The sequence below is a fragment of the Macaca mulatta genome, chromosome 2, assembly GCF_049350105.2.
Source record: "Macaca mulatta isolate MMU2019108-1 chromosome 2, T2T-MMU8v2.0, whole genome shotgun sequence".
Taxonomy (NCBI): Eukaryota; Metazoa; Chordata; class Mammalia; order Primates; family Cercopithecidae; genus Macaca; species Macaca mulatta.
The window spans coordinates 18,680,694-18,693,584 of record NC_133407.1 but is presented as its reverse complement, the minus strand read 5'-3'; the positions used below and the strand labels follow the sequence as shown (position 1 = coordinate 18,693,584).

The window sequence follows — 12,891 nt, the reverse complement described above, 5'->3', positions numbered from 1 at the left end:
TCATCTTAGAAACTTTTTCCTTGGTGCTTTGCCTTCTAGCCACACAAGTTTCGCTAGTCTGTTGCTACATCAATCAACTGATACTTCTTGGAAGTGCTGGTACTTTCCAATTTCTTGGTGTCAAAACATTGCCTTCATTCAGCACTGATAATGTTCCAGCCTTTTCCCCAAAAAGCGAACTAAATTTAACTGTCAGTGAAAACTTTGTGTGCCATCCACTTGAAACATTAACTTTTTCCACTTGAAACAATAGCATTACATTATTCCCCTTATGGGGGCATGGTTGCTCCTTTTAGAACCATCCTTTTATATACGAAAGGAATTATCAGAGAATTGTTACAATTTTTTTAAACAATGGTGTTTTAATCTTTAAAACAGAGAGGAGATCTAGAGATCACAATTTAGGCCATAATGCAATTGTCAAAAGGTGATTTCCTCTATGTTGTTTCAGTCAAATAGCTGTTCTCTGCTTTTATCATAACTATGGGGCATTTTCTTGTAAGTCTATTTCACATAGTAGAGAATTACATATATAATATCAAATATAAGCAGTAATCCATTACTGAGGGATAAAATTAGGCATGTGCATGAAAATTACATTTTTTCAATGTACGCTATTTTTTATTTATTTCCTCTTTTAAGTTTATATTCCCTCACCAGTTTTTGGACTAAATGATAGGCATAAACATGAGCCTGACACTTATAAATATAATCCAGATGATTTGTTTTGTTTATTCCTTTAAAACAAGCCATTATTAGAGGGGCAGCATACACACTTTTAGGAGATCTAACTGGTTTCCTAGCTTTTGGTTCTAATTCTAACCTGGCCCAGAGAACCACTGTAATTATATTTTTGTGAGTACTCAATCTTTTTGCCCCATTCCAAAATGATAAAGTCAGGCATAAGAACTGCTCAAACTTCATTCCCTATTCCTTCTGATGGTAAAGAGGGTAGAAAGTAAGCAGTTGGAGAAAGCGTTCACTTAAAAATCAAAAGAAATGATCGTAACTTTGTCACCAAATACCACAAATTAGCAAGTAATTCATTAAACTTTTATTTTTATTTTCCTTATTGACAAAATTAAGAGTTTGAATTAGGTAAAGTTTACAGTTATACGGCAAACAGGATCTATACACCACTCAGCATGGGATTTTATTACAACTCAGAATTACGTACCTAGCTACGCCTCACTTATTATTGCACACAAAACATAATTAAATACTAAGCAGGATGCTAAGAGTCAAAAGAAAATGTAACCAAATAGCTTCCTTTGCCATATGCAGGTTTTCTAACTCCAAAATATAATAATTCTGTGTTGTAACCTTCAAGTAATTTTTGCCATGTAAATTATGGTTTCCATTGAAAGCTTGCCAGTCTATATCTAGAAATAAATACAAACATACATATGCACGGTGGCATACACATACACGTACACACGTACACACTCTGGTAGGCATCAGAAGTCTATCCTGCACGGGGCACACGTGGAAAAGAAAGTGGACGTTTTCTAACAAAACCTTTTGCAAACATTTCAGAGGCCTTATTCTTCAAGACCTTCCTGGATATAACAAAAAATAGTGTTTTGGGATAAGTGAAAATAATTAAAGGCATGGGTTCCAGCATACAGTTAGCTTCAGATGCTTATTTCTAGCATTTTTCCATAAATATTTTTTGTTCCAAATCAGTATAAACTATTCTGTCTGCATTTGGAAGGACTGTGGAGTGTTGGAGCAAGTACAAAAGGAGTTCTAATTCCTTGTTGCAAGGCTACCAGTTCTCAATATCAGGTCTAGATAGCCCCAGACGTTTTTTGTTGTTGTTGTTTTTGTTTTTTGAGGTGGAGTCTCTATCTGTCGTCCAGGCTGGAGTGCAGTGGTGTGATCTCTCGACTCACTGCAACCTCCGCCTCCCGGGTTCACTCCATTCTCCTGCCGAGTAGCTGGGACTACAGGCGCCTGCCACAACGCCCGGCTAATTTTTTTGTGTTTTTGGTAGAGATGGGGTTTCACCATGTTAGCCAGGATGGTCTCGATCTCCTGACGTGTGATCCGCCCGCCTCGGCCTCCCAAAGTGCTGGGATTATAGGCGTGAGCCACTGCGCCCGGCCGGCCCCAGACGTTCTTAAAGCATTTTGACTAAATCTTAGCATTGCATCCACCTTTCTTATTTATATTTTCATTTAACAAACATTTGATTAAAACTTTTTATCCAGAGTAAGTGACAGTTGACTTGTTTTCCATGTGCTAGTTCATAATTTGGCAGTTGGCATGGGGTGGGAGGTGGGGCATATATGTAAACTATTGTTTCAAACTGTGGAATTGGACGTGATTTCTAAGCTAGAGGAGATTCTATGACTGTAGTGCTGGAGGTTGACATCCATTCTATGCTCCACAAATGCCTATCTATATTTCTATTATAGCAACCATTGTAATCTTCAGTTTTCCTTTTACTTGGCTTTCTCCCCTTCTAGACTGTGACCACTTTGCCAGAAGCAAAGTTTAGAGTAGTGCCAGTATTATTTGGTATTGAATACGTGTGGGTTAAAAAATAAAGAAAAGATTGACTGGGTTAAAAATGCTACTGAGTTTCATTATCATCCTTCTATTAGTATAATGTTTGCACCATTAGTATGAACAGCTTTTTAATGTGCAAGTCACCCAGAATATCACAGGAATAGTTTAGGGAGAGGTTTCATTTGTTTTTTTTTTTTGTTGTTGTTGTTGTTTGTTTTTTGTTTTTGTTTTTGTTTTTGAGACAGAGTCTCACTCTGTCGCCCAGGCTGGAGTGCAGTGGCGCGGTCTCGGCTCATTGCAAGCTCCGCCTCCCGGGTTTACCCCATTCTCCTGCCTCAGCCTTCCGAGTAGCTGGGACTGCAGGCTCTCGCCACCACGCCCGGCTAATTTTTTTTTTTTTTTTAAATGTACTTTTTTAGTGGAGATGGGGTTTCACAGTGTTAGCCAGGATGGTCTCGATCTCCTGACCTTGTGATCATTTGTTTCATTTTTTTAAATGAGATATAATTTACAACCTCACAATTTTTCCTTAAAGGTATCTCCTGGATCAAACATTTATAACATTTTAACTTTTAATTATTGAGATTCTTTTTTAAAGTCCTTTATTTTGTCTACTATTTTACTAAGATTTTATAAACTCACCTCGAATAAACTGCATCTGTTTTCATTCTCTTTTCTTTCCCACCCAGCTCCTCCCACTCTTATTTTTTCTTGAAGTTAGATTGGTAACCTATCTGAAATGAGGAATATTTAAATTTAATAGTTAAATTACCAGACCAGTAATGTTATAGTAATAAACAAATATTTAAAACCGTGACCACAGTCCAATACAAACACTAGAATAGCTTAAATAAATTGATTGTTAAAATTAAAAATGTTCAACTTCTCTAAGGAAAGTAGGAATTCTGCTGTTGATATCTTAGATGTCAATATCTTCTCATCAATAACATATTAAAGAACATTTTAGTGACTTATCAAACTGCATGTATTTTAAATTGTAAACAGAAAATCAAAATAAATTATCATACCTTAATTTTGGTAAGCAAAATCTTTGTCATTGTTTTGTTTGCTTGCTTAAAACACCAAATCCTATAAGCCATCCGATCATTACATCAGTTTATGCATTGTATGTTGCATGTTTAATACAAAGTTTGGAAGACTAGAAATACTCCACTAAGCAAGCAAACAGTAATTACTCCTTCATAATTGCTGTGCAACTTTATTGCCGTGCATTGTTATAATTATATTTTAAATACTCCCCATTTGCATGATAGACCATAATGTCTTCTAGAACATTAAAGTCTGTGGCTTATAATGGCATCTCACTTCCACAAAGGCCTCTTCTTCATTTAGTCTCTATTTTAACTACTGTTAAAAGAGACTAAACGAAAGTAATTGGCACCATAATCCTGCAAATAGGAAATTGTAAGCAATATAATATTTTTGTGCTACTGAAGTTTCTAATTATTCAGAGCATTTCATGTTTAACATTTAACATGCATTCCTCTTTCAGTTATGGAGCCAGTCATAACCAAAACAGTTCTTCTCCAATCTTAACATACACAGAAATCACCTGGGGATCTGGTTAAAATACAGATTTTGATGTAGTTGGTCTAGAAAGGGGCCCAAGAGTCTACATTTCTAACAAGCTCCCAGGTGATGATTCCGTTGCTTCTGGGTTCATTGACCTTGCTGTGAGTAACATCACTTTCATGTATTATCTATAACTAAGTTCAAAATGCTGTTAACAGTGTACACACACACACACACATTGCACACATAATACAGACATGGCAAACTTCACTCCAACCTCTCCTATGATCACTTTCTACCCTCAGACCTGGAAATAAATTAATCCTGTCAAAGGATTTATTTAACACAAAGAGAAACAGCATTCAACCTGTGAAAGTTGGCCAAATACACACCAGATCATATCACTCTGAGCTGGGAGTCAAAGAGGGCTTCCTTGTCATTTGCCAGGTGGAGGGGTGTGTGTGTGCATGTGTGGTGGGGGCAGTTGGGAAAAGAAATTCCAGGCAGGAAAGAACTGCACTTAGAAGTGACGAGAGTGAAATTAGCTGGGTGTGGTGGCATATGTAGTAGTTTGTAGCTGAGTCCCAGCTACTCAGGAGGCTGAGGCAGGAGAATAACTTGAACCCGGGAGGCGCAGATTGCAGTGAGCTGAGATCCAAGATCAAGCCACTGCACTCCAGCCTGGGTGACAGAGCAAGACTCTGTCTGGAAAAAAAAAAAAGGAAGTGACAGAACTGTAAACTATTCAGGGATGGAAGGATACTAATAAAGATATGATGCAGGGGATAAATTCTTATTTTCTAATCAAGGAATTTGAATTTTATCTTAAAGGCATTTAGGAAGAGAACTAGATGATTATGTGAATTTTAGTTCACCTATTCTACTAATGTTTTCTCTGCCACTCTCAATGAAATATTTCTCTTTGGGAAATTAATCTGAATTTGACTCCTGAAATTTAAGGATAATATGAAAATATATTCTTTGTTTTTGAAATAGCACATTTGAAAATGTATTTCTGGTGTTTTTAAAAATGTATCTAGTAAAACATTGTGGCTGTATCTGTCTTCCATTATAATCATGTTAAAATTAACAATATATAATCATCTTAAAATTAATACAATCAGATGTTTTAACTTAGCAATGTCAGTAAATATAAATAGGTCATTATCAATATTCATAGCCTAACGCTTATGCAGATCCCCAAGTATCAGAGTGGCTAATATTTGAGAACTTTAAAAAATTGTAAAATTTATGAAGACAGTTCACAAAGAGATCTTAGTTGAAAGCTAAGAAAATCTCACCGTATGACTTTTAAATTTTTTCTTAGTGTCAAAAATAATTATTTGAAAGGTCTCTTTAAAATAAGGGAAAATTATAAGGTAGGCTCAAAATCCAGAATCTCATACTCTTTATATATTTGATCCTTGGCAATCTAGAGCATTGTTATTTGGTAATATTTGTTTAAGTGAGGCCTCTGCTAAATTTTTTTATGCCAGTCGGTAGAAGAAATATTGGTGTAAATAACTCATTTAGAGCATTTTGTTTTATTTATTTAATATAAGTGTTTAAATAAGGGAATTGGGAAAGACCTGCCTTTTTGGATATGTAATTATAGGTACGTAATTATATGTATGTAATTGTTTTAGGGAGAGGTAATGAAAGGTAGAGATGGTCTCTTTTAATGAGGAAAGATTTTCTGGAACTTAGCTTTAGCAACAGTAATTATTTAACATTTTAACATGGGACCTGAAAAAGGGAAACCCCAGTGAAATCTATTACTATGTAGATGGCTCAATAGTTTTTCTAGTAGTAAAATACAACCCTGATGGATTTAAACTGCCAATAGAGCTTTTGCAATTGAGTGGCGAAATAATAGTAATAGTACTAATGATCAGAAACAACAGCAAAGGAACAGGGATCATTCATCACAGGCAAATGGAGGTTAACGCAGATAATAATAACATAACATGCCTCATACTCAGGAGATAATGAAAGCCAACTCCTGGCAATGACTCAGGAAAGGGACCTAGTGCTGTAGTGACCAGATGACCCAATGACAAGCTATCCAAACAGGAACCATTTTAGAAACACAGATCTTTTCCATGAACACATCTTTCAGTTGTTGTTGAAGATAGTTGCAAGTTCTGTATGTTGACGAAGCCTCTATGGAGTTAAAATGGACAGAGCTGATGAAAATAAAGCTTAAACGTTCCAAACTCTCTGACACTGACACATGACCAGGTTTCACAGTTGATAACTGGAAAGTGGCTGACAGAGATTCTAATCGATCATAATCTTTGCAGCAAATGGATTCAGTATTTATTTAGATACAATATTCTTTAAAAAAAAAACTTTCACATCAGTTCTATGAAGTATTTAACATTATTTTCCCCATTTTATACATAAGAAAAATGAGTTACAGAAATGTAGAAGGAAGGAAGGAAGGAAGGAAGGAAGGAAGGAAGGAAGGAAGGAAGGAAGGAAGGAAGGAAGGAAGGGAGGGAGGGAGGGAGGGAGGGAGGGAGGGAGGGAGGGAGGGAGGGAGGGAGGAAAGAAAAGAAAAGAGAAAAGAAAAGAAGAGAGAGAGAAAGAGAAAGAGAGGAAGGAAGGAAGGAAGGAAGGAAGGAAGGAAGGAAGGAAGGAAGGAAGGAAGGAAGGAAGGAGGGAGGGAGGGAGGGAGGGAGGGAGGGAGGGAGGGAAGGAAGGAAGGAAGGAAGGAAGGAAGGAAGGAAGGAAGGAAGGAAGGAAGGAAGGAAATGCGCCTAGTATCTTGTAGCTAGTAAGTAAGGGAGCCAGACTTCAAACCCAGGAAGCTGGTACCCTTAACAATTAAGTGCCCCCAAAGTATGTGATAAAGCCTATGGAAATATGATCCTATAGAAACTACCTAAAGAGAAGTCATATTCTAGACTATTAGAACCAGGGACTATCCTATAAACCTTATAAGAACCATGATTAGGGGACAATAAACAACCCTGATTCAGAGAGTAGACATATGTTTCATAAAAACCATTACCCAAAGATATATAAAAGGTAAAACTTAAAAATACTTGATTACCATTTACAACTTGAAAAAGAAACCCAGAATTTTCTGTAGCCACTGTTCAATGTGTTCTTATAGTCTTAAGGCAGAATAAAAATCTGGAAATTATCAGGGAAGGTTTTAAGAACAAAATAAGCAAGTTGGTCTTTTTTTAAATAGAAATCTGATGTTAACAGAAGCATTATGATATTAAGGGAAAACTGGCAATGGGACTAAGGAAGGGAGTGAAAACATGCTCCTCACCTATGAATCAGACATCCAAGAGGACAAATTCAATCTCATGCCATATTGGGTCACTGATGCCCCATCATGCATGGACTGTAGGACTTAAAAATAAATCTGGACACAAAAGTTCTTATGTATGGGCCAATTCTGCTTATTTGGACACAGTGCAAATAGATATAACAAGATAGTTTTTTCCTCAAGGATGATACTTAGCAGATAAAGCCTGATTTCTAATTCAGTATTGGTACAACTGCACTTAGTGGTTTAGCTGCTACTTAGGTTTAAATCCCAGGTGTGTGACCTGCCACAAGCCACTAAACCATTCTGAATATCAGTTCCTTCACTGGTAAAATAGGGAAAAAATTAGTTGCCTCATAGAGTTGTAGTGAAGATTAAATGAATGATCTATATAAAATGGAAGTGCTTGATAAACTTTAGCCTATTATTAACACCAAATACTAAAAAAAAAAAAAAAAAAAAAAAAAAAAAAAAAAAAAAAAAAAAAAAAGTCCTCTGCTTGGATAACATTCCTTGGTTAAAACAAAAAGACTATATTTGAGTAGGAAGAAGCTTCTGACTGTTAAGGGTGATGTGTATGTACATTATCTTGACAATGGTGATGGTCACATAGGCATATGCGTATATCAGCACTGACAAATTGTATACTGGGAATATGTACAGTTTATTTTATGTCAGTTGACTCAATAAAGTTGTTTGTTAAAAACAAACAAACAAAAAAACTTACCTGTGAGTGTTATGTGTGTGTCTGTGAATGTAGTTGCTAGGAAAATTTCTTACCTAACAGAGGCACACAAAGCTGCCATCCCTCCTCACAAGAAACCGGAACCACTTTCTTTACAGCAAGAAATGTAAAGTGCTTCTAGATTTACCTCTTGTGAGAAATTTGTACCACTGACAGTGATGAACTCATATGTTAGCATGACTATCCCATTTTAATAGCTATATGTACTTGAACCTTTAAAATGGCAAGAGAGAAAATATAGAGAAGGAGGATTTTACATGTGATATATAGTTTTGAAATCTCACAGGAAATTATGTTAGATAATATTGGGATACAATGATTGCATTTAGCATTTAGGTTTTTCATCTGGACTCAGAATTTAAAGTACTTCTAACATAAATAATCAGGAATCAGAATTTACAGTACTTCTAACATAAAGGCAGTGACTATCTACAGACATTCCATGATGCAGTTTTTCTGTCGTGTGATTTTCCTGGCTTCACCCAAGTCACTGAATTCAGAGGCTCATCAGAGCAGTCAGTGTGAAAAACCACTTGTGTTCAGTGTGGCAACGATATTTATTGAGTGCTCTCTCTATACAGAACTGTGTGCTCTGTATACGGCAGGAATGACATTTTGCTTTTTATTTCTCTTGGGCAACGGCGACCCTTCTCTCTTTGAGCCGTTTCCTCCAGTACTGATAAACAGAGTTGCTGCTAATAAAGAGTGAGCTAAAAAGGATTTGACAAAATATGACTGCCCCTTAGAGCCAAATGATTTTCAAATATTTATTTGTAGGTACCTGTTTGATTGTACTCTTTTTCCACTGTTGATTTTGGAAACAATTTTAGAATTCTCATTAATTCCTTAAAAATGTTTAACTTTACCAGGTAAGTTAAATGCAAGCAATCTAGCTGGGGTGGGAATGGGGAAAAATGGATGTTGGGGAAGCTGTGCCAGTTATCTAACAAGACAATAATGCAGCATATCAATTATAACATCTTAGTGGCATGAAACAATAAAGATTTCTTTAGCTTACATGTTTGTGTGGTGGGCTCAATTTATATCATCTGGGCTTATATATTTTTTTCTGTTGTTAACTGCAAGTTAACTCTGTACCACTACTGATCTTGGATGTACGGGTTCACATGTCTGGGTGGTGGCTGGCATTGGATGATCTAGTACGGCTTTGGCTGGAATGTTAGGATGTTAAGGATGACACATCTTTATTCGCATCTCATCCTCCAGCAGGCTAACCTGGGCGTGTTCACATAGCCATGCAGAGGGGCAAAAAAAGCAACTCCCAAAACTTAAACCCATTTCAAGCTTCTGCTCATGTCTCATTTGCTAACATCCTACTGGCCAAAGCAATCACATGGGGTCAGATCTAGAGTCAGAGTGAGAGGGCTCCACGATATTATAGAGCAAAAGGCAAGGACACAGGGATTGGTCAAGAATTAGGGCCTTTAGTATAACTAATCTTTAGTAAAACACACTTTTCCTAACGAGTAACAGTTGTGCAGGGTGGTCATTTTGGTTTTCAGACTATAAACTGACAAATTAATATCTGGTTAATTCAAGCAGATAAACTAAGAAATTAACCTTCCCAGCCACATTGATGTATTAACCAAGTTGGTCAGACCACTTTGGCTTTCATTGTATTCATTCATTTAAAAATATATTTATGTGATAACAAGCAGCAATTTCCCAGTAAAGCAGGGATGTGAAGGAGAACATCAGTTCTCAAAGAATAATTTTGCCCTGTTGGGTTTTAAAAGATTGTCATTTTCCAATGTAATTGTTGGAAGAGGAGTTCAGACATCAGTTTTGGTCACTTTCTCTTGGGAAATACGTTTACCTGAGTCATGTAGGACCACCTCTAGCAATCCGGGACTCACAAGTTACAGCCATATCCTTTGGCTATATTTTTTATCATGCGGGTTCACTTAACATTCTAATAATTGTTCTCTCCGGGATTCTGATTAGATTTTACTGGAAAATTGGAGTGAAGAGGGTTGGGTGGAGCATCAGCTCCTAGCCATTTAGAAATTACAGAGGACTAATTTTTAAAAAGCTAATTTGATTGCGGTTAGCAAAATGTCTCTCTTTTGAGAAAGAAGCTCCTAATCATCTCTTTCCAAAATTGAATGCTTCAGTTTCTACAGTGCAAACATGGTTGCTTTGAGGAAGAAATATTTATCCACATATAAATACCGATTATGAACATGTTTCTGACATTACTTGAAGGGTCGGTGCGTGCCTCTTTAATTCTAAAGCAAATTTCACATTCTGCTTCAACTGATTATTTTTTCAACAATATTTGTTCTATTCTTTTATGATCTGCCAGTACTTTTTTGAAGCCCAGTTAGTTAGAACAGCGGCCAACAGAGCTGAGACTAAAAGGGGGCCAAATATCTCTTCAGAAGCAAGATGTTACTTCAAACGATATTCATTACAAAGCACTACTGTGACTCACATAATCACTTATTTTTGAAGGGGAACTTGTTAATGTAGAATTGGTTTCTTATCTTCCCAGCCCCCAGTGAGCCTTTGCTGTGCAAATTTGCTGATGGAGGACAAAAGAAGCGACAGAATCAAAGCAAATATACCCAGAATGGGAGGCCTTGGCCCAGGGAAGGAGAGGTGAGTCCTAACTGACAACATTTGTTCTGAAATTTGGCAGTAGATATCCCTCAGAAGGTGGCAAGGCAGACGTATGGTGCCATGATGAAATTGGGTCCCATAGAATACCCAGTGTCTTCAAAGGGGCAAATGAGCAGCCTCATGTTAATGTGTTCTAGATGAAATTATTGAGAAGGAGTAGAGGACTGCAAAATTAACCTCAGTTCTGCACGATAGCAAGTCTTCTGTCTTTGACCAAACTTGAACCTGAAAGGAACTCACTGAAATACTTATCTACAAAGATTTGATTTCTATCTGTATGATAGCTATAAAATGAGGGTATAATTACTTAACAAAATATTTTCAGTGACATCAGTAGGGAGAGTTGAATGTTTGTGTTTTGAAACAGGCAGGTAAAATTTGGTTGTTTTTCATCCTGCTATTGAGATGATTTACTTGCACATGTATGTATATTTATGCATATTCCCATATGTTCATAAATGTTTTGATATCTGTTATACATATATATGTACATGTGTGTGTGTGTGTGTGTATATATATATATATAATAAGATATTGTCTATTGGTCAAAAGGGAGGAAGAAAAAATACATACAGCATTTTGCTTTTCACAACAAGAAGAAGGAAAAGTACTGAACAGCTCACTATCCATTTACCCTCAATACAAATTGGTAGATAAGCCAGCTTATGGATCCAATGCCACTTAGGAATGTGTTCTTTTTGTTACTTTTTTTTAAGAAGACAAGGAAAAGGCGCCTGAGCTTCCATGAGGTCTTTTCATTATTTGTGAAATGGAATAGAGTTGTTTGAATGACTTGAATAAATGCCATTTTGTATCAAGGCCATAATTTCAACAGAAGAGCTTTATTTAGTATTTCATTCAAAGCACCTACTTCATCCATTTGTCGTTTAAGAAGCATTGTACTTGATGCAGCATTTTACACTTTGAATACTGACAGAACAGTGGTAAGAAAGAAAGGAGGCTGGAATTTTTCTCAGCAAATCCTTTAGCCTTTTTTAAGTTTCTGTTTCTAAGGCCATTTTTTGTTTTGAGTGTTTCCATGCAGGTCTCAAAACTCCTCTTAAAGGTTATAGTTGTGTTCAAGTACTATGTAAACTGTAACTCATTACATTAAGACATGAAAAACAGAATCATCATTGGGCCTCAAAAACTAATAAAAAAAATACAAGAGTTTTAATATTCTCAACTTTAGAAAGGCAGTGGATATTATGTTCTCAAAAGGAGGTGGAGGGAGTGATCCATGTGTTTTCAGCATGGAGTCCAGTGCATCAGCAGATAACCCTATTGGCCACAGAAGACAACTGATGCCTGATAGTACTCATTATCACATGTCCCCTACCAAACAGCCATAATCTAGAAAGACTCATTTGACATTTTAAAATTTGGTTGGATAAAACGCCTGCTAATTAGAGATATCTTTGGGTCACAGATTATCATCATAAAGCCCCAAGACTCAATTAGCAACTTGGCATTTATGACAGAAGTTTCAGTTTCTGTCTCCTTAAGGAACTATAATATTACCTTCATACAATAGATGGCAATTGCAGCAAGACATTTCACCTCAGTGTACATTTCTTGAAAATGGAATCAATAAAGACAAAATATAGAGAGTTACAGCTGCCACCTGGCTACTGTATATAGAATCTAAGACTTTGCTTCAAAGCATGATAAATGCGATATATACTATGGTGTGGAAGCATTGTGGAGTGAAGTTTAGGACCCAGAGCACCTTATAATTTAAACATAGGTTTTAAAGGTATATTCCTAATCTTTGTTTTCAAAAGTTTATTTTTAAGAGCTATAAATTTTCCTGTTGATCTATGAAAATCAAGGGACTGTAATATAATTTATCTGTGACCAGTAAAATATATTTCAAATATATATACACATTAAGAGAAAATAGATTAGGCAGAGAAATAGCATGCCCTAGAAACATGCTTATCGAATTTCTTGTTTTGGGGATGCACATATTAATTTGTACACTTTGATTGTGGTCTTAGAAGTAGATACCCGAAGAGTGTTGGATAACTGTGTCCGTCATTTTATATATTTTTTGCTTCCATTTCCCCCTTGCATTTTACTTGCTAAAGTATAGTAGCATGTTGATAAAGTATGTCATGATACACATTAATCCTATATAAGCAATATTTAATTAATTTTATATGCCAGG

General features: G+C 36.2%; 1 protein-coding gene across 12 annotated transcripts in view; it reads left to right on the top strand.

Moving 5' to 3' along the window:
• RBMS3 (RNA binding motif single stranded interacting protein 3) overlaps positions 1 to 12,891 on the top strand; it is a 746,078-nt gene that overhangs the window by 577,183 nt on the left and 156,004 nt on the right. For all 12 annotated transcript variants that reach the window (XM_077994138.1, XM_077994135.1, XM_002803044.4 and 9 more), the window contains exon 7: positions 10,594 to 10,700. In XM_077994138.1, the coding sequence (XP_077850264.1) occupies positions 10,594 to 10,700 (107 nt within the window). The remainder of the gene's footprint in view (positions 1 to 10,593; positions 10,701 to 12,891) is intronic.